General features: G+C 44.6%; 1 protein-coding gene across 1 annotated transcript; it reads right to left on the bottom strand.

The window, feature by feature from the left end:
• Positions 1 to 4,627: 4,627 nt before the first annotated feature.
• CHST2 (carbohydrate sulfotransferase 2) lies at positions 4,628 to 8,201 on the bottom strand. Its single transcript, XM_069792257.1, has one exon. It carries the CDS (start codon positions 7,751 to 7,753, stop codon positions 6,452 to 6,454), a length of 1,302 nt encoding a protein of 433 aa, XP_069648358.1. The 5' UTR covers positions 7,754 to 8,201; the 3' UTR covers positions 4,628 to 6,451.
• Between the last annotated feature and the right edge of the window lie 13,097 nt (positions 8,202 to 21,298).

The following is a 21,298-nucleotide window of genomic DNA, read 5'->3' as shown; positions in this document are numbered from 1 at the left end:
TACCCAAAACAAATCGGAACACCAAAAGTAACCAAAATAATTACAAAAACTATTCCTGTTTGAAATTCATCTTGAAATTATAAGCAAAACCAGTGAATCTAAGACTGTGTTGGTAGTGAGGAATTCCTTCTGCATATCACAATTAATTGCAAATAGTTACAGCACACAGCATCAGTGCATTTTATCTTATATCCTTCAGGTTTCTATCCTCTCTGTTTTTAACATGCAAATGCCTTTATTCATCCTCTCCTCACCTTGCTGCATGGTATCATCTGTTTCTTTCCATTTTCCTTAACATTATTTATTTCTTCTTATAGCAGAGAAAAGCAAATTCTGATAGACACCACTTCGTATTCCTTTCCTTTCTTCTAAGTGAATTTCTCTTCCCTCTACTCTCCTCTTTATCACTCCTGGGTAAAACAAGGGATATTGCTGGATGCAGCATTCTAATTGTGAACTCACATTTTTCCACTGAGATCACTACTTATTAACCATTTTGTTGCTGACCATTCGCAACAGTGAGCTGCAGCCAACATCTATTGCAGGGGAAGTGAGGACATGACCCACATCAGTAGTCCTAGGCAGACCACAAAATTAAGGGACAAGAAATTTATGTAACATAATCAGTGATTTGGGGCCAGTTTTGCTGAAGCATCATGATTTACCACGAGGACCGTCAAGCACTGCAACAGGTTGCTGAGGGAGATTGTGCAGTCTTTGTCCTTGAAGGTTTCCAAGACCCACTAGGATAAGGCCTGGAGAACCTAGTTTTATCTCGTAAGCTGGCCTTGTTTTGAGCAGGAGGTTGGAGCAGAAACCTCCTGAGGCCCCTCCCAATATGAATTGATGAGACCATGATTTTAGGAGGCACCCTGAAATATGACCCCACTGACTCCTACATAATAGTCCCATTCCAATGAAAATGACATGTGGAGGTATTCTTGAAAATCCCACTTAAAGCTTACTAGCATCTTCAGAGTCCTTAAAATTGTACCTGCAGGACCCCTTCCAGTTAGCAACTTCAGCTTCCACTAATGCTGTTAGAAACAGGTTCCTCAGCAGCTTCTATCAGCCTTCCTTGCTCAGATTGCTTTGTTAATAATTTTTCATTTGAGGAGTTCCTCCAATCCGATTTTCATCTTGTTTTTCAGCGGGAAAGTCCTATTTTCATTCAAACCCCATCAGAATAATGCCATTATATCCAGACACAAGTTTGTGGTACCTCATACTGAAAGACCCACAGGCTGTCCTGGCTACTCACCAACTTCTCTGATAGGAACAAAGAGATGGTAACCTACTGCTCGACCTCAATTCCCTTCTCACCACCCTGTTCATAACAAGCATATTCCTGTATCAGACACTGAAGTGGACACCAGTGATCTCACCCACATCAGTGGGTGTAAATGGGTCCCTTACATACAGAATTTTCTTCTGCGAAGGAATACGCCATATATTTTTACATGCATTTTACAGCTTTGTGTTTCACTGCAGAAGCAGATGATTCTTTAATTCTAGTTCTCCCATTTGCAAGGCCATTTATATTATGATTTATTTCTTTTCATAGCTTTCATGGTATTGATGTGTCTGAGGAACATTGGCTCTTCATGCATCAAGGGAAGACAGGACACCTTATGTTTCACACTGATTCTCGTTGGGTTTGCATTGATCCAAACACTAAACACTCAATAACACAGGCCCATTCTTGTGATCCTTTCACGATCTGATGATGCAGGGAAGCCCAAGCCCCAAAGAAAAAGAAATACAAGGCAATTTTCCAACATTCTAAGTTAAAACAGTCTGTATTGTACAGAGTCTATGCATTGTCTTTGCAGAATTGATAACTTATGTGAAGAATCATGGATGTCATGACAGCCAAGAGCTCTTATTTAAACAAATTAACAGAACTGATTTGATAGCAGTGAATCCAAACAAAACACATAAACTTATTTTTTACTTTAAATGTGTGCAACATAATGAATATTGCTGAAATGTTATTCCATGTTTTTTTTTATTTTAGAACATGTGCACATTTTCATAAGATCTTGCTCAGGAGCTCTGATACAAAATGTAAACCACATCCAATGACTGCCAGGGTAACTAGCAGAAAGCACTGGCCATCAAAGTTGGATACATCAATGGCAAGCAGTCTCACGCTCACTTACAGGCTCCAAAGTAAATCTGCTTGCCTTATTTATATGCATAATTCCAGCAGAGTCATATTTACCCAGGTACAACACCCTTAATTGAAATGGCACTAGAATAAGAACATTTTTGATCCATTTGATTAAGTAACACAAGGAGCATTTGCCCACCATTCAGTTTGTTCATATCAAGCAGCCCCACACGATTCAACACAATTGGAATTCACCACTCCAAAGAGACCCATGCCTGCACTTTAAGGGGTGCACAGGAGCAAAACTGAAACACAGACTGTAAGACCACCCTTTGCAGTGTGCAAAAGCTCATGTTAAACACCCTTCACTTTCAAGGACACTGAAAACACACCACAGCAATTAGAAAAGAAGGGGGAAATAAAGAATAATCCCACTCTTCTCATGGCCTACAGGATGAAAAACACTCATTTCAGAATTGATTATAACCACCAGTGTTTCATCTCTAGAGATCCAAGTTCAAATCTTAACTGAAAAGCAAGGTTTGTGGTTTTAAATTGAGTCAGTTATGTTCCTCTTCCCAGTCAGAGCATGGAGCTTAACACCTGACAGATTACAAAGTGATCGGAAAAATGAAGAACTTCCTCCTTTTGTTAGAAAGACTGAAAGATACTTTATCTAACCATTTTTTCATTATCACCATTTAGGTCAGCTGCAGCAACTTGCACACTTTTACACGTCTTGTGTTTTGATTCAGTGGAAGACAGAAGGTTTTCCTGTGTTTTCATGCACTGAGTGATCATTACCATTTACAAGTTGCACAATTTTCTGGTTTTGTTCACAGCAGAAACCACCACGTAGTTGTGCACTGGCCTTCCTGTTCCATTGAAACGACGTGCCAAGTCTTCAAAACAGTCTCCCTCCCAGTTCAGTGCAACTTAGTGCACCCTGTATCTTGTGTATGCTATTGATTCTTCACTAATACAGGCATTAGCTCCAGTTGAAGAAGCACACTGTAATTATTAAATCAGACAGAAAGCAAACCCAGGCACTATTTTTAAGCGTATGAGTGCTTACTTCAAGTATTCCAACCTCAGCTAGATGTCCCTTCTCACGACAGGCAGAGGTCTTTCCTAACCGTGTTCATAATCTTTCTGATACCCTATTTTTCTCTATAATTTTCCACATTTAAAACTTTTTTTTTTCAACTATGTTTGGCTTTTTTTTATTCCTCTAATCCTCTTTTCTGCATATAAAAAAGGACTAAAAATGGCCTCTTTTAACTGCCAGTTGTTCACATACTTATTAATGGAGCAGCATTAAACATAGGGCTTAGCCCACCTGCATTTTACACAAGCAGAGTCCCATTCGCTTCTCCTGAAGCTTTACCTGAACAAAATTGCAGCCCTTTATTTTCACAAAATGAGCTTTGCATTACTTCTTCTGTTCACCAAAACATGCCCAGGTACAACTGTACAGTATGTTGGGTAATTCCTTGCTGCATTGTAGTAGGTGGAGCTCAAATTATGGACCAGATTCAGATGCTGTAACTCTACTGGCACACCGTTCATATCAGTGAAGTGAAGCAGATGCTTGCAATGCACCATTGTTAGAAGACCAGTGAGTGCTCTCTCAGAACGACAGGATGACCTTTTTAATATAATTAGAATCCAAAGGAGGTTTTTGGAAGCCAAGTCTGTTGGGCTCATCTATTTCACACTCCCAGAGGCAATTAATTCCTGTTCACTTTAGTCACCCAGAAAACTTTCCCGGAAGAGACCACGGAATTTTGCACACATAAACGACCGTGCTTCAGCCCCCAAAATCAAAAGAGCTTATGCTCTCAACACACTGTCATGAGAAAGCCCCATTTGGAAACCGCAGCGAAGTTTTACACTTGAGACAGCGGGAGCCTAAATCATGGCCCAGTGTCCCAGCCCGGAGGGGAAGCTGAGCTCGCTTCCCCGCGGGCGGCACAGCGCTCTGCAGAAGCTCTGCAGCTCCCCGGGCGCTCGCCCGGCCGACAGCAGAGCTGGCATACACCACGCGCAGCCGTTACGAGGCAGACAGACAGGGCTGTGCGGTGGGTAGCAGAGGTCCTTGATGAAGCAGTGGATGGCTAGAAAGCAAGCGACATGCTCTGTAAGCAGACCAGATTTGCAAGCACTGCCTCAGGACACACTGACTGAAAAAAAAAAAAAGAAAAAAACCCACAGGGTACAGCCCAAACCCAGACGTCCCAAATCCACTCAGCACCGCATCAGGATATGCACAGCGATAACACAAACCACCTCCTTCCACAACAACAGAAGGACCTTAATCTGTATTTTCAATACCAAATTAACTATCCCTCCCATTTTTAGCACTGCTATCTGGAATTTGGGAATACATCCTAATAGGCCAATTATAAAATCTCCCATTGATAGATATTATTTGTGTTATTTGCACTGATGGTGAAGATGAACTGAGGGAATGGACATGTGTAATGCAGTCATCCAGCAAGTGCATAGGCAACCTTATGCAATAATCTTTTAACTAGTTTATTAAATGTTTCCTTTTCAAAGTTCAACATCTAATGCCAAAATTTCATCAAAAACTCAAATCGCTTAGTAGCCGGTTATCACCTGTTTAACTTAAAGTACTAATACAACAAATAGACATATTACACATCACTAAAATTTCACACATACCCACACACACACTTACCAGCATCCTGTTTATATCAATTTATTTTCACAAATCAATTTCCTTTTTCCTATTCATACTCTTCACATTTTCTGAAGGCACAACACCCAAATAGGCAATGTAAAATGTACTTCCTGTAGAAAAGTCTATAGTCTCCAAAGAGAAGTTTGGCAAAACCACTTTTGTTTAAAAACTCAAGTTCCAAAATGAGCCTGCAAAGAGCATCAGAGAACACTGCCAAGATTAAAAACTGCTTGAGGTGTCTGCACTTCTCATATGCAACACACCACTTAACCTTTAATAAACCAGGACTTTTTCAGGAAATTATAAAAGCAGAAGCGGTAAAATCTCTTTTTTTATTTTTTTTTTCTCCTCAAGTTTTAACGATGGGACAGAGTCTCCAGGCAAAGCTCCCAGAAAGAGCCAGACCACCATCTGGCTCCACTGTAGAGCAATGACAATTCACAAGAAACGAGTATCTAACCAGCGCTCTGAAGTCAAACGCTAGGTTTACTCTGTAAAAGCTCCATTATAGCTATGAACACACAGCTGCACGTTTCCTCCCTCCTTGTACATAAATATACCCTCAGACATTTATACAAAGGGGAAAAATAAATCATTTTATCCAATTTTCTATGCTTCCCTGTTATGCCTGTTACCAATCACCGTTCAAGAAATACGTTACATATCTTATGTATTGTTAGCACTATAGAATATATATAATATATATAATTTTATTTTTGTTTTCACACATGCTAATGTTTCCAGTATGATACATGTCTTTTTAAATCCTGCACTTCTTGTCACGCTGCCGATCCGCTTCTATTTGACAGTGACTCCTGGACATACATGTCAAGACAAAAATAAATACTGCTATGATGGCAAACGTTTTAGAACTCTCAGGACACTAATACAGTGGCACTTGAAAGACTTTTTAAATACAACAAAAAGACAATAGTTAAATAGAAACCTGTTTGACATAGCCATAAAACCTGCACCACATTTGTGAGATCTGTACTCGTTTCTGCAAGAGCAGCTCATCTTTGAACACGTCAAACGTTGCACTCCAGCCCTCCACCCATACCCTTTAAAAAGTCCACATTGCTATTTTAAGCAAGCATCCCCTCCAGCTGAACATACGCAACGCTGTAATTCCCAAACAATTGAGGTAATTATAAAAATGAATATCATTTATTGGGTTTTTTTTATTACTATCATGTCTGAACATTTGCTTTCATACAAAAGTCTGATTTTCAGTGTTATGCTTTCCAAGGGCATCCCCTCCGCACCAAGGGAAATAAAGATGTGTTAGGAATTGTGCAAGAGTTTTTGTTACCATCTTCAAACCCACAAGAACTCCATAAGCAAGATTTTGGTACAGAATCACTGCCTGGCATTTTAGAGAACGGGAAAGGGGCTTTACACATATTTGCAGTTCCACTTTATTTTATTTTTTTAATCGCATCTAACCCAATGCAAGGCAGGGGCGGGGAGGGGGATGAGAAAAAAAAAAAAAAAAAAGAAGGAAAGAAATCATCACATTACTGTATGTTACCCTTCAGCAGTCTTGGGAGGAAATCGGAAACCAGGTTGCTTTTCCCAGCTCCCTCCCTCACTCAAGCCAGCCGGAGCGGCTCCTCTCTCCCTGGCAGGGCTTAGCTGCCCCCAAGAGCGGTCGGCTTCCTGAGCAACGTTCTGCTGAGGTCCTTCACCTCTTCGGGGCTGCCGACCCTCTCGTAGCCCAGCAGGGCCATGGGCTGGTGGCAGTACTCCTCGACCTGCTTGATCTGCTGGTAGCTGAGCGCAGTCCTCCAGGCGCTCAGCGCCTGGGTGGCATTCCTGGCCGACACCACGAAGGGCTTGGAGGAGTAGCCGGGGCCACTGGTCATGTTGAGGGCGAACTTCTCCATCTCTGGGCTGACCGCCAGGTTGACGAAGCCGTACACCTGCCGCAGGGTCTTGATGGGCTCGACCACCAGGTCCTCGTAGCGCACAGCCATGTAGTTGCCCTGGAGCCAGTCAGGGGGGTGCAGAGCAGTCTGCAGGGTCTTGGCCATGCTGCTGCAGATGACCTCCATGGCACCCAGGGCATGGTAGTCCGAGCCGCCCCCCCCCTCCTTCTTTCCACCCAGCTTGTGGCCAGCATCAAGGAAGGGCATGCGGTGGATGCGGGGGTCCCGGCTCCTCACCACCTGCAGGCTCTCCCGGATAAGGCCGTGCCGGGACTTGATGCGGGAGCTGGCGACGGCCCGGGGGTCCCGCACCAGGTGGATGACTTTGAGGTCCAGGGTCGGGTCCCGCATGAGCGGGGCGAGGACGGCCAGGTCGAAGACGCGGACGCCCTTGATGACCAGCGTGCGATACTTGTGGCATTCCTCCTGGAAGCGGCTGAGGCGCTGCGGGGGACACTTCTTGCACACCCGGTCATCCACCATGCCCACCACCTCCTTGCGGTAGGCCGGGCAGAGGGGCGAGGAGCAGATGACCTTGTTGGTGGCCGCCCCGAAGATGCCCAGCGTGGTGAGGTTCTTGCCAGCGCCCGCCGTGCTGTAGAGCTGGAAGACGGAGAGGTCGCAGCGGTACAGGGAGCTCAGCATGTCGCGGGCCGCCCCTTGCAGCGAGACGGCGTCCCCGGGGTACAGCTTCTGCCAGACGTGCCACACCGGCTCGTAGAGGAAGAAGACCTCGGGGTTCTGGTTGAAGAGCTCCCCGAAGAAGGACGACCCCGAGCGCCAGGTGGTGAAGACATAGACCAGCTGCCGCCGGGCGCCCGCCGGACCGCGGCTCCCGGCCGGCGGCGGCGGCGGCGGGGGGCGGTGGCGGGGGGCGGCCGGGGGCTCCCCGCAGCGCCGCGGCTCCCGCCGCCACTTGTACTCCAGCAGGTTGAGGGCGGCGAGGAGCAGCAGGAGCGCGTAGCCCAGGCACAGCGCCAGCGCCTTCCGCCGGCACACTTTCATGCTGGGCGGCGGCGGGGCCAACTGTTGCTCAGCGCCCCGGCGCCCCGGGGCCCGCGGCGGGCAGCAGCAGGGCGCGCCGCCCCCGGCGCCGTCTCCCGGCCGGCCCCCCGCGCCCGGCCCGCATGGCGCAGCCGCCGCGACGGCCCCGCCACCGCCGCCGCCGCCGCTGCCCCCGCCCCGCCGCTGCCCTACTTAGCAGCCGCGCGGCCACCCGCGCTTCTTCCGCGCCGCCATCGTCCGGCGGCCGCGGGCGCCGCCGCAGCCCAGCTCACGGCGGCCGCGGGGGCGAGGCGGCGCCGCGCTCCGCTCCGCCCCGCAGCGCGGCCGCGGGGGCGGGAGCAAGGGGTGGCGACCGGGAAGGGCGGGCAGGCCCCTGTGCTGCGCCGCGCCGCGCCGCCAGCGCGCATGGCGCCCCCGCCCCGCGCCGCAGCGCCGAGAGCCCCGGCCGCCGCCCCCGCCGCCGCCGCCGCCGCGCAGGGGCCCGCCGCGGAAGTGCGGCCCGAAATGGCGGCGCCCCGCCCCGCGCTCCCCATTGGCGGCCGCCGCCGTCACTCCCGCCGCCGTCACGCGCCCTCCGCAGTGCCCCGCCGGGCCCGGCGCGCCCCGTGGCGGCGGGGCTGGAGGCGGCGCTGGCCCGGCGTCGGTCTGCGGCCCTGCCCCCCCCCCCCCCCCCCGGCGACGGCCAGGCGGTTACGGCACCCGGCCCCGGCCCGCCCGGGTCTGAAACGCCGGTGCGCGAGGGGCGCCGTTCAAAGTTGCTCCCTTCTTGCGGTGGCTTTCCGTCAGCCCTGCCCCGGGGGCGCAGGCTCCGTCACCAGTTACACCTCGGACAGTGAAGCTGCGCCGGTAACGGGAAACGGGAAAAACAAGGCGGGGCGGGGGACCCATAAAATGCCCGAAACGGGTAGGGTCCCAGCTCCGGCCCCCGCCCTCGTTACCGTGACTCTTGCGGAAACTCGGGTTTCTCGGAGGTGCTCCGGTAACTTCCCCAGAAACGTCAAAGCCCCCGAGCTGGATCTTCCCTCAGCCCTTAACGCCAGTTTTATTGCCGCCACCACCACCCCGCCGCTCCGCAGCCTGCGGGTGCCCGCCGGTCCCCGCGGGCCGACGCCGTTCGGCTGACGAGCCGCCCCGCGCAGCGCGCTGCGGCCCCGGGCGGAGCTGCCCCCGCGCCGCTGCTGCGGCCCCCGGCCAGTGCCGCTGGTCGCCGGTCCCCAGCCCGAGCGGCCGGTTCCCTCGGCGCGAAGGCAGGCGAGTTTGCCGCGAGGGAGAAGCGAGGAGAGGGTGGGTGCCGGCCCCGCCGCCTTTGCTCGGTGAGAACCGAGAGCAGGCGCTGCCTCGGCCCCGGCCCCCGCTGCAGCCGCCCTCCCACGCCAGCCGCCCGACTCGGCAGCCGGCCGGCGCCGTACCCGCGAACTCGCCGCCCCGCAGCGGCTATCGCCTACTGGAAAGACGGTGCCGTAGCTTCTGTGCTTTGTAGCCACAGCGTTGCACGAAGCGTAAGGTAAGCGCAGGTACTTGAAAGCCGACGCACAGCCCCAGACCAGCACTGAGCGAGTCCGGCGTGGACGGCGCGCTCGTGGGGTCACAGGCTTCCCAACTGCGCCGGGCTTTGGGCAATGCCCAGTGACTGCTGTGTCGAGGCATTCTCTCAGAGGTTCCCCCCTTGCCCCGAGGGAGAACAGAGCAGCCTTTCCCACTATTCACGGGATATATATGGCCCAGAGATAGAGATAGATATATATATATATAGGGCAGGTGGTAGGTTTGAGCTGTTGGAGGGCTGCACCTGGCTCAGACACAGACCCATCCCTCCACGATGGATGACACTGACAGAAATTTTTGCTGGGACATTTATTTTCTGGATGGCACAGATCCGACACTACAGCACACGCTTTTACACTCACAGAGTGGCTAAATTCAGCTGGTGGGCATCTTGCCTGGTAGCACTCTTTAAAAAAAAGAGAAGAAAACAGCACAAGAGGGTGAAGGAGCAAAATGTATAAGCAAACTTTATATCCCTTATCAAAAGGATTTCTGTACTCCTTCCAGAGTTTCTACGGGGATATTAACAGCCAAGCTACCTCTACAGAAAAGCTTATAAGCCCCTTCCAGCCCCACAGCGGAGGGTAACATCCACAGCAGGAAGGGACCACCCTTCCCTGCTCGCTCCTCCAAGCCACGAAGCTCCGCAGGGCTGGGTGGCAGCGCGAGGGGCGCGGGGAGCGAACCCCTGCTCTGAGACACTACATCCACCCCCACGCTGTCCTGTGTGAGATGCAGCGATCAAACCACAGGGCACAAGTCAGGGGACGCGCTTCACAAGCTGCCAGCGACTCTGACAGCACTATTAAAATGTTACTGTGACTTTTCATACAGAAGTAACTTGCTAATAGCAGAATTAAAACAACTACTAAATATTTGAGAAAAGTCTGTATTTCATCAAACAGCGAGGGGGAAGGGGAAGCCATTTTTTACCTACAGCACTCCAGAGGAAGCATTTAAAGCCACATTCGGCAAAAATAATTTGTATCTAGTTGGCAAAATAAATGCAAGGTTTAAACCTGATGAGCTTAAAACAATTGACTTGTCACTTTTGAAACATAGTATATCATGAAAAAGGATATACCTCGGAAGCACGCTGCAGCATAAAACTCTTGCAGTTATTTTATTCTTTAGTCCTAATCCTTGAGTTCTTCACATACAAAATGACCTCTGCTTATATCCCTTTTATAAAGGTATGGATCAAATATTTATTTGGCTTTACATGCTCACTAAAGATGAAGTGACCTTCACCCAGCTAAAGCAGAAGTGTTTAGTTTTAATTTTGGAATGGTCTGTAATAGAGTCAATTAGGCTATATTAAATGATGAATAACAACAGCAGTAGGCACTATAAGTCATAAAAGAGTATCCCCCACCAATATTGTACTGCAGCACTAATGCCATAAAGGACAGACACTACAGGGAGCAAAAACAATTCATAGCAGTGAAAAATCAGTAAAATTCCATGAAGTTCAAATTAATCCCTTCTTTCCATTTTACTTAGTTAAAGACAGGTATGAAATTTTGTAAAAAAACCTACAAAGCCATCTCCAGTTCTTACACAAATTAAAATTTAGCAAGTAACAAATAAAGATAAGCAAACATGAACTGCAAGTATAACATTTGAAATGGCAAAACTAATCACTAAACCCAAACATTAAAAGCTGTAATTGGATTCTGCACCTTCCCTGCTGTTACACAGCGGTTACATCTCTCTGAATCAGTGAGTGTACAAATACTGACAGTAACACTGCCTTCATTATACTGCTCCACCTCTACCTAGGAAAACATGGGTCCGAGCAGCTCTTTAATTTGACCTACACGCTGCAAAATGGAATCTTATTTTTCAAAACTGGAGTTATATATGTATTTATTCTGTGCAGGTGGACTCAAGCACCCATGCAGAACCCAACTGAAATCAATCAGGTTCAGTGCAGCTGCAATATTCGATCCTCCCAGAACAAGTTTCAGACCTGGTAGTCAAGTTATCACTTTAAGCAACTCAATATCAATGAAAATTTAATAAGTTTATACGGAAAAGATTTATGAAGCCAACTTTCAATTCACAGCAAGTTTGGTTTGTTTGTTTGTTTGTTTTTTAATCATCTACACATCTGATGCAAAGTATTACAAACATGGCAAAAACCCCATCACTCACTCTGCAGATCTGTTGATGAAGCCGAGGCACACTGGTTTGGGCCATAGTCATTGTATACGAAGAACTCTCCTTAAATGGATTCTGAATTTTGCTTTTTTTTTTTTTCTGCAGATTGTGATTTGAAGTATTTGCTGATCTTCGAGAGTAAGAGTGCAGCCAGGCAAGCTGGCCAACAGTCATCATCAACAGCCATAAGGGTGAGTTCTCGGCTATGCTGCAGGCTGGCAGGTATCAGCTATTTGGGAAGGCATGGCAGTGTGCACAACCAGAGCAATGGACTGTTACAGTAATTTTAATTCCCACAAGTAGCTGAAAGGTTCACACACACCCCTCAAGCTTAAAAGGCAGATTTGTAAAAATGTACAGAGATTGCACCAACGAATCAATTGTCTCTTTCCAAGTGCTAACAAAAACCATCAGGCAGCTGTCAGTTCAGAACTTCTCTTGGTTTTTTGCACTGAAGTAAAGAGAAGATATATAGACTATCATAGATTAAAAAAATATAAAAGAAAGTGATGGGGCAGGGTTTTGTAACAAGACTTCCAGGGGACAAGATCCTCACCAAAGAGGACTGATAAGTCATCCCACTTGCAAAGCTACCTCTGTGATTTTTACAGCTGCCTCCAGACTTAAAGAAACTACCATGAAATAGAGCCCAAGGTCAGTGAAAAACTTAAGCATTTGCTTGATTTTAACCATGGGTTTAAATACTACTGTAGCCAATTGAAAACTGAATTAAAGTCAGCATTGTGGTGAAGCAGTTATTTTGTATCTTTTCAAATAATTTCTAGGGTAAAGTGTTTTGCTTAGTCTCTGGAACCTAGTTTGGAGAGCGAGTAGAGGGTATCTCAGCAGGCGGTTCAGGCTCTGCATGGTCTTACCATCTTGCTTATGTGCAAACCCAAAAGAATAAAAACTTAAGTGATAAGAGCCACAGTAAGTGTGTGAAAGAGGAACATTCTGCAGCTGAACAGATACAGCCCCTTCACAAACTTGTTCAGATACTTCAGTGTACATTTTCCACCCTCTATTTTACTTCATGCCAGTCTAATTTAGGCTCATGAGTTTCAATATAATAGATGACTTATGTCAAATACTAAAACTTTCCTTTCCTTGAGAAGTAAAATTCACCATTAACAAATAAAATTAAACCCCCCAACACTTCTAGGCCAGCTTCACTTTTTAAACGTTATCTCTTGTTTGCTTCGATAGTGCAGAAAAGAATGTTATCTTTCCCTGTGCAGGTAGTTACACACTACAACCCAGTCATCCCTCAGATATATAAATGAGGTGGCTGTGTTTACCTCAAACTCTGCAGTGAGCAATGTATAAATGAAGCAACTGTAATTAAAATTCCCCAATTCAAACTATGAGGAAAAAAACCCTCATTTTTTGCATTTAATGCTTAAATATTTTGTTAGTTTTTTATATTTTGTAATTATATTTATGATTTTTACATGTAATATTTAGACAACCCAAATCCTGACTAGTTGAATGATTTCTCCTCCCCCAAAGGGATACCGCCCCAGCCAGAATTCTTCAAGATTCCCCCCCCCCCCAATATCCCTTTGTTTAAGTGATGGGGCTACAAAAGATTTGATCCTTACCAGAATACTTCCCGACTTGATTTTTTTTATGCGTTAAGACTCACCTTTCTCATGTTCACAAGGATGGAGTGGGCACAAGGTGAAGAAGTTTTTCCTGAAGTCAAACTTCAGCAAGACTTTATCTTTTAAAACAAATCAGTTTTGGATGAAAGATGGAGGTTTAAGCTGTTACACACCTAGCGTGTGATAACTTCTGGGTGTTGATTAAAAACTCCTGTATCTAGCCTAATCTATTCAGGATAAATGTAGATGCTGAATTCATCAAACACTGCTCAGAAGTGAGATCCTTAAAACTAAAGCACTAAACCTAAAAGCTAAAGTTACAGATCACAAAATGTGAACAAAATTTATATAAAATTGAGTAGCTGCCCAAACTTGGAGATCTATGAATTTGTTTAAGACTGTATTTTGGTATCGCCACGAGAGATGGGTGAGAAAAATCTGTACAGTAGCACTTAGAATTGCAGATGTTTGTATTTGCACCCTTCCTTTTAGTGCTCTGCATAACTTCTAACAGCTTATTCAAAGTCTCATGCAGTAGGGGCAGCTGATTTCCCTCGAAACACACTTATTTCCAATAACGTTGAAGTCTTCAGCAGCCACTTGATTAAGTGATGAGTGCAGCAATCTGCCTTTTCAAGTCCTCATTTTCTCTTGGATGTTCCTTCTGAACTGTGCATGCAGAAGCTGCACTGCAGAAGCAGCTGGCATGAACCAAAATTAAACCAGCTAGTCATAAAACAGAAATATATAGCGAAGTGGACAACCTATCTGTAGCAAGTTGTTCCCCTATCGACCCCCCCCATTTCTCCTTTATATTTACCTCCAGTTGCACAGGTGACATTTGCAATACAGTTAATTTCAATAAATATTTATAAATTCCTCTTTGTGCAGCTGAAGGAATTCCAGAACTTTATGGATGTCCCGAGGACACTGCAGTGTAGTTAAGCCTCTATTTGACTTTTATTAAAATTAGAAATCTTTTCTCAGCTGTTGTGTAACATTTTTATGTTCTAAAGGAAATTAAGAGATTCTACTTTTATAACCATGTACCTTAAAACAATGGGCAACATACCATTTCACATCAGGAGCTTCCAAAAGTTTTAGCAGGTCACACTAAGAGCTACCTCAGCCACACACATTAGGGTCTCTCTAAACTCCCTACAACCAAAACCATGAACCTGGGTTAATTAATGTCTTATCACCCTTCACCCCCATGGTTTGCAGTGCCCAGGAACCCCTAAATCTCTTCAGCTGGTCAGTGCACCTCTCCTCCTAGTTAGCATCCCTGTACCAGAGGGCTCTGCCCAGGCACTGGTGCCACGCAGAGCATCACCCCACACCTCCTGCTGTGCTGCACGGTGCTGGAGGCCGCATTTGCCTCTTGCCTTTCTGAGGACAGCAAGCAGCAGAAACCACACAACAACGCTCCCTTGGATCTAAGCACCCAGACGATGGAGCAAAATAGCTGGTCCTCATTTGACTACAGATTGGACAAATTTAAATCCTAGGGAAGAGAGTCCCCAGTACTTGTCTGAAAATTCAAATACAGAGCTTAGGACAAAAGAGAGTGAGAATTCAGTGTTTATCACATAACTAACATGCAACATGCTATAAATGACTGTCTAGAACTAAAGGTCTTGAAATTAATACGTTGCATCTCCTGAAAACTCAGTGAGAAACATAAATCATTCACTATTAACTCTTGAAAATCTTCATGATTTGAGAAGAAGGGACTCCATCTGTAACACTACCAAATTTCTACTCCATATCACAGTGAGGACTTCCTACAGGCTGGCATGAAACATGAGCACCCCAGTGAAACTTAACTGCCTAGAAATCAGGCTTTATTGTAAACTTTTATTTTTTTTAATTATCTAGCATAGTTATCCTCTGTAAGAACAGAGGACAAGAATCCACAGCCCCTCCATTCACACAATGGCCAGAATTCAAACCAAGTCTCATGTCTTAAATTTTATAGCCAATTCTTTTCCACAGTTTGCCTAAGGCAATATTCTCCATTGAGTTAATCAGCAGACAGTTCTTTTCCCATAGTGCAGGGAAGATAAACTAAAATGCCAGGAAAAAATAAGTCACCAGCAACCCAAGAGATGCAGATTTTATGATGAAAATTACCAGTGTAATAAGAACCTCTATACCATAATTAGTTCTGAAGATTCACCTCCAGTCTCTGAGCTTCTCTGCAACAGTGCGGTGTTAGCTTTCTCAGTATCTAGTAGGTGAAAACATCTGGCTAAATCATTCCTGAAATATCACAAGTGTACCTTTTTAGCTTGGCTAAAAAGATGAAAACTGGTTTCCACCTCCAATTATGACTTTGGTGATGATCCTGATTGCTGGTAATGATCTTGGAAGTTGAATCCTGAGTACAGGCTAATTCCCTGATCCATCTTCCACAAATCTGAATTGCATGCATGAATTCCATCCTCCTCTTCCCACACCAGCTAAATTTCATACCCAGAACAGTCTGTCATACAGAATTAACCTATTCTGCTAGGGTAAATCTTGTAATGAAAGATTTTGGAGACCTATTACACAGCCCTTGCGTCTACCTTTTCTCCATGCTCACCTTTCTACCAGCACACTTACTATACACAAATTCTCATGACCAAAGTCTCAGACTAGGTTCAGCCCAAGAAGCAGAATAAGGAAACAGATTCCACACTTGCTTGCAGGCAACCTCTTAACAAGGTCTTGAAGAGTAAAACTGATGGTCTGTATTTAAGGCAAGCAGCTACAGGAAGTCTTCCAGTCCACACAAGAGTAAAAATAAAAACAGAGCAAGTCAGTCCAGGGATATCACAACATAGCCCCTTTCTTGACTGTGAGCTCTAAGTGAAGATTGTTAGTAATTGGGACTTGTAATCTCTCCCAAATGAATGCTCTGGGCTCTAACAACATCAAGAGTTCATATTCCAGCCTTTCCCTTCTTGTGCGAGCATCCGAGGTCTCTTTCCTCTTTTTGCTCTTTCACAGCTCTTGCCGAAACTAAATTATTTCGGAGGCATTTGCTCCGATGGGTTCAAGCATCACTGGAGAAATGGGGAGACGGAGAGAGGCACAGCCAGCGTCACAGCTCACTACTGCTCAGAGAGATGACCACAATTCTGCATTTCCTTCCTCCCATGTACCTCATCGCATAAACCTGCCTACCCTGTGCTTGTCCTACCTTTCCACAAGGAAAATGGTCAAACAAGTGCTAGAGCTGGTGGTGGGACAGTGACAGGAGTACGTGACCAGAGCGGAAGTGAGTGGGATGCAGAGCACAGCATTGACTCAGCCCATCTTATCAAAACACACGCTCCAAATGAAAATACTGTGGATGGAGTTGCATGTTACAAGTGAACCGTTACCAAAAATGAGGACCATCCTGCTCACTGTCATCCCCGTTTCCTGCACTGAGTCAATTCAACTCACTAAGCCAGCAGAAAGTCAACCAAGTGAAAACAAGCCCAGAAAAAAGTGTTTTCCCTTAATGAATTGAACTGGCTACTCACAGGGCACAAAAGGCAGCAGAAAGGACAGAAGGAGAGCAGGAGGCACAGGGAAGGCAGGAACAGGACCTGCACCCAACAGCAGCAACAAGCTGTGACACTGGCCCAGCCATAACACACAACCTCGCACTACAACATGACATGGGCTCCATTTCCTTCGTCCGATGTTCCTGCAAACCATTTTAGGTATTGAAAAGCTGTTCATCATCTCAATAATTGAGCAGCAGTTCCAAGTGGGAGGTTTTCTTTGTTCAAGAGAGGATTATACAAGCAACTACACAGTGAGCAGCCTATGCCTCGTTAATGAGCTTCTGAGAAGCAAGAGGTCACTGTTGACAGTAGAACAGCAGCAGCAATTACAGTTCAACAACACAGGCAGAATCAGCGTCAACCAGCAAAAGAGCTGGTGAGGCCAAGAAACTGCCCTTCGCTAACACACACAAACATTGCTCTTTTCCAGGTTAAAAATAAAACCATTTCTGGATATTGGCAAACTGACAATTTTATTGTCGCCATGTCATTTGGAAAATTTTCTGCATAAAATACAAACCCAAAAGCAAATAAGACAAAAAAGTTCATGTGAAACTACCATTTCCTCTTTAAATAACCACAAACAGAAAACTTTCCAGCTTATGACAGAGTACACAGTAAAACATCCCTGCACAAGATTAGACATCAGAAGTGACAAACGGAACAGGCTCACCCATGAAAACTGACTGTGCTGACAGGAGCAGGTGGAGGAAAAAATAGTATGCAATTGTTTAAGACTTCTGCATCCTACATGGCAAAAATACACATGGACAAAATTAAATTAGCTTTGTAGTTATGATTCTTACAAGAGTGGCTTACAGAATGAGGAGCAGCAGTTACAGCAGCAGCATACTGAAAGTCTTGCAATGTGCAATATCTTGCAAATTGCATTGCTCGTGCAGCAATGAGAACAAAAAGAAAGTTTCAAATACTACTATGAGCTGTTTTAACAAAACATAAGTTTATGAACTCAACAGCCTTATTCAGAAAAGTAAACTCTGAGATTATTTTCAGGGTTTGACTGCTAATATCAGAATTTTAATCTGATAAATCTCATGATACTGAACAGCTGATTTTAAAAGAACTGTAAAATTCTCATCTAGATTATTCCACTGCTGCTGTCTTCAGCTGTAGAGAATTCAATATTCTTGTTGGACATTCATAACCGCCCCAAAATCTAGGTTTTTCAACAAAGAAAATGCACAGAAAGTAGACCAATCTGTAGTAAAGAGGCAGCAATTCAAATATCCTTCAAAAGCACCTTTACCTTAATGCAGCCAAACGTATGTGGCCTCATGTAAGTATTCAGTGTAGACCCACAACAGTTGGGAAACATCTCACCCCGAATTCCTCAAGCGCCTGTATGAAAGTACAGCAAGCCAGCAATCTAAAACTAGATAACAAAGTTCAGACCTTAATCCATCTGCAGAAACACAATGCTTCTAATTTTTATTTATTAAAAAGCATTAATTCCACCAAAGGACTCTACTTGTTTGTGGCGGAAAAACCTACAAGCAAGTTGCCTAAACTGATCAAAGATGCTCAGAACAGATTTGCCATTTTTGGCCCATCTTGCTTTTCTTGTCACAAGATTCTTGTTTTAAAGTCATGTTACATGAACTCCTTCAAGATACCATCCTCTTACAGGCATAGTTTAGAGACAGCACTATTTTCTTTTCGACATGCCAAGAGCATGCCTCAAACACTGGCTGATCCCCAAGAACCCCCTAAACATAAAACTGGATTTCCCCTTGTAGTGCTCCATAACTTAGATCTCAGGCAGTACTCCGGCGAGAGTGGAGGTCTGACACAATTTTTACACAGTTTCAACTACAAAATCTGCCTCGGGAATTTATTAAACAAAACCAGTACAAATTCAAAAGCTATCCCAATGGTGGGGATAATCATTAAGTTCATAACTGAAAAAGCATAGCAGTAGTTTTACATGCAGAAAAACACAATGAATACAGTAATCCAGCAACTTCAAAGGGTTCACATGTGCTTAGGTAGAGCTGCTATATTAGTACAGAAGATGATTTGTAAATGCAGAAAGCAGGAGTACATTCAGTGTCACTGGGACAGATGAACTCACATTAACGATAGTTGCAATTCTAAATATATGCTTTGGAAAACAGAATTTGTTACCCTTGTTTGTAAGTGGTTTATTCTTACACTTCAAAACCTCCAAGGGGGAAGCGGGGGGAGAACACATGCATGGTGCCTAGTGCCCAAATAATAACCTGACACTGACTTTCAGAAACCAACTCTTCCTCAAATAGTATTACAAAAGGTATATGCAGCTGGTGTGCAGAGAAGTCAAAGGAAGTCACAGAGTTTAAAAAAGGCAGTTCAAATATAAACACTTCTGTAACACTGGTAAGGAAAGATATTAGTCGTCAAAGGAGACTCTATGCAACCAAGTAGCTTTTCTCCACCAAGACAGGCTCCACATGCTCACAGCATGAGAGTCTAAATCTTACAGAGACACTCACAGAGGTCAGCAGTGGTTCAGAAAAAACAGAGATGAACTTGCAACTCCATACGTAGAAGGCCTTCGCATAAATACCTGAATATCCTCTAGAGTGCTGGGTAGGCTTCACCAAAACCTATCAGCGTGAGCATCTCTAGTACATACCTCGGAATATACCATATACGTTCCATTTCTAATGTGATCCCACACCAAGACGGGCCTCACCAGCTGCTATTTCAGGCTGCGGGGGGTTACTCAGCCACACTAGAATTTGGCAGTAGCAAGCTACACTCAGCTTCTCTGCTTTGGATAAGCCTAAACACTAAAGCATGAATATTTACCTCTGATATCATCCATAAGGAAGGGCAGAAGAGGACAAAGAAGCCCCTTATCCACTCATGCCTCCTCCCTCTCCCAAAGCGCAGGGTCGGACGCTCACTGACTGCGGGGTGTTAGAGGATAATGGGCTCCCTCCTCCTGTGCAATCACAAAAAACATTTGGAAACACTGGACCACACTTCCTCAGGTCAGAGTTTTTTTCCCTGCAAAGATTCGTCTGAACGCTACTTCCTGAATCCGAGGATCAGTATTTAAATTACTCCTATATTCTACATCAACGAGATGATTTTTCACCATTTCACCTCAAAAAGCTGCAGAAACATAAGTCACGCAGTAATGGCACACTGCAACTATACCTTGTCACTGCTACATGACCTAAGGACGAATGAATTTCACAGGCAGCCTAATTTTCAGTCTTCAATATTAATTTGCATCTTCTACAAAACATTTGTTACCAAATGCTGGGTCATCTGTCTCCGTCGCGCCCCCCCCCCCCCCCCCTTTCTTTGCATAAAAGCCAAGCTATAAACAAAACTATTTATAAAAGAAGGGAAGAAAATGAAAAGAGTTAAGTAGGATCAAAAGATGTTCCTTTCAACAGGAGAAAACACAGGCATCCAGTTAAGGATACAGATTCTTAATTGCTCTTATAAGACTATCGGGTACAAAACAGCTTTTCTAAAGCCCAGGATACAAAGCAAAGAACAAGACATATGAGAACAGTATTTAGAGAACAAAGATACTGAAAAAAGGTATTGCATAATAAAGCTGTTACAAAATAAAGTCTAATGGGTGTGCTCCTTTAGCCCTCTAGCTACTTGGCTTGAGCCTTTTATAATCACTGATGCAAATTTTCTAAAAGCTGAAATCAAAATTAATTATTGAAAAGTATGGCTAACCTATAATGCTAAGTGATTTTCTACCTGAGGATTTTTAGCTATTAAATGAAATAAAGAATTGATTCTGCAGATAGAATATCCCTGTGGCAAACTATCTTTAGCCTCACTTCACTTAGAACATTGACATTTATCACTCCTCCATTTATAAACAGCTACAAAAGTAATAGTTCTAAAGAAGTTAATTGGATCTGAAGCTATCTTCTTCCTATTGTAAAGTTAGGATTCTCCCTGTCCCCGACTGATTCTAATACCTACTTTTAGCTCTAGAAAGCCTTATGTAATCTGTGCCAGGTGTGAATACAAAGCATTTAAGAAAATAATAACTTAGTTTCCAATAGTTTAGCTACCAAAATCTGTACATCTGAAATACCTTATGTTACAGGGAGAAAGAAAAATATAAAAAATAAACTCTGTATATTTCTAAAACAGATTCTTTATAATGTAATATAAACAAGATATAAGGTGTATTTTTTTCTCATTATCAATGCATCTATTCAATACTCATTCTAAGTCAGTCTTTACAGTACACATGCATTCTCCGTATTTTCAGTATTCCAGATCATCTCTCAGTTCTCATTAGCAAAGAGAATTCTCCACTTAATTCTCACATTTGCAACAATTTATATAATCTTTTAACAAAGTCTCCTATCAGGAAAAAAATGGAGATTTTTTTTTTTTTTTAATTAATTATGTGTGTTTTTCTAAAGACCTTTTAGATCCTGCTTCTGAAAGTGTTGCCTCTTAGGCTATATACATGTACAACATAGGATTTTCCCTGGCACATTTACAGAATTCTAACAACATAAAATCTGTAGATACACAAGTATAATAGCAGGCCATCATGCAACACTCTGTGCCTGTAGTTAAGTACAGCTTTTGCGTTTAGAAATAGTTCACAAGAGGCCAGATCCCTTTTAATTTTATGTTTTTATTACAATCTCCCCACACCTCCAAGTATAAACACTCCCTATTTCTCATCTCTC

This window comes from Haliaeetus albicilla, chromosome 9 (assembly GCF_947461875.1).
Source record: "Haliaeetus albicilla chromosome 9, bHalAlb1.1, whole genome shotgun sequence".
Classification (NCBI taxonomy): domain Eukaryota; kingdom Metazoa; phylum Chordata; class Aves; order Accipitriformes; family Accipitridae; genus Haliaeetus; species Haliaeetus albicilla.
Note: the sequence above shows the minus strand (reverse complement) of the source record. Positions and strands in the feature narration are given on the sequence as shown.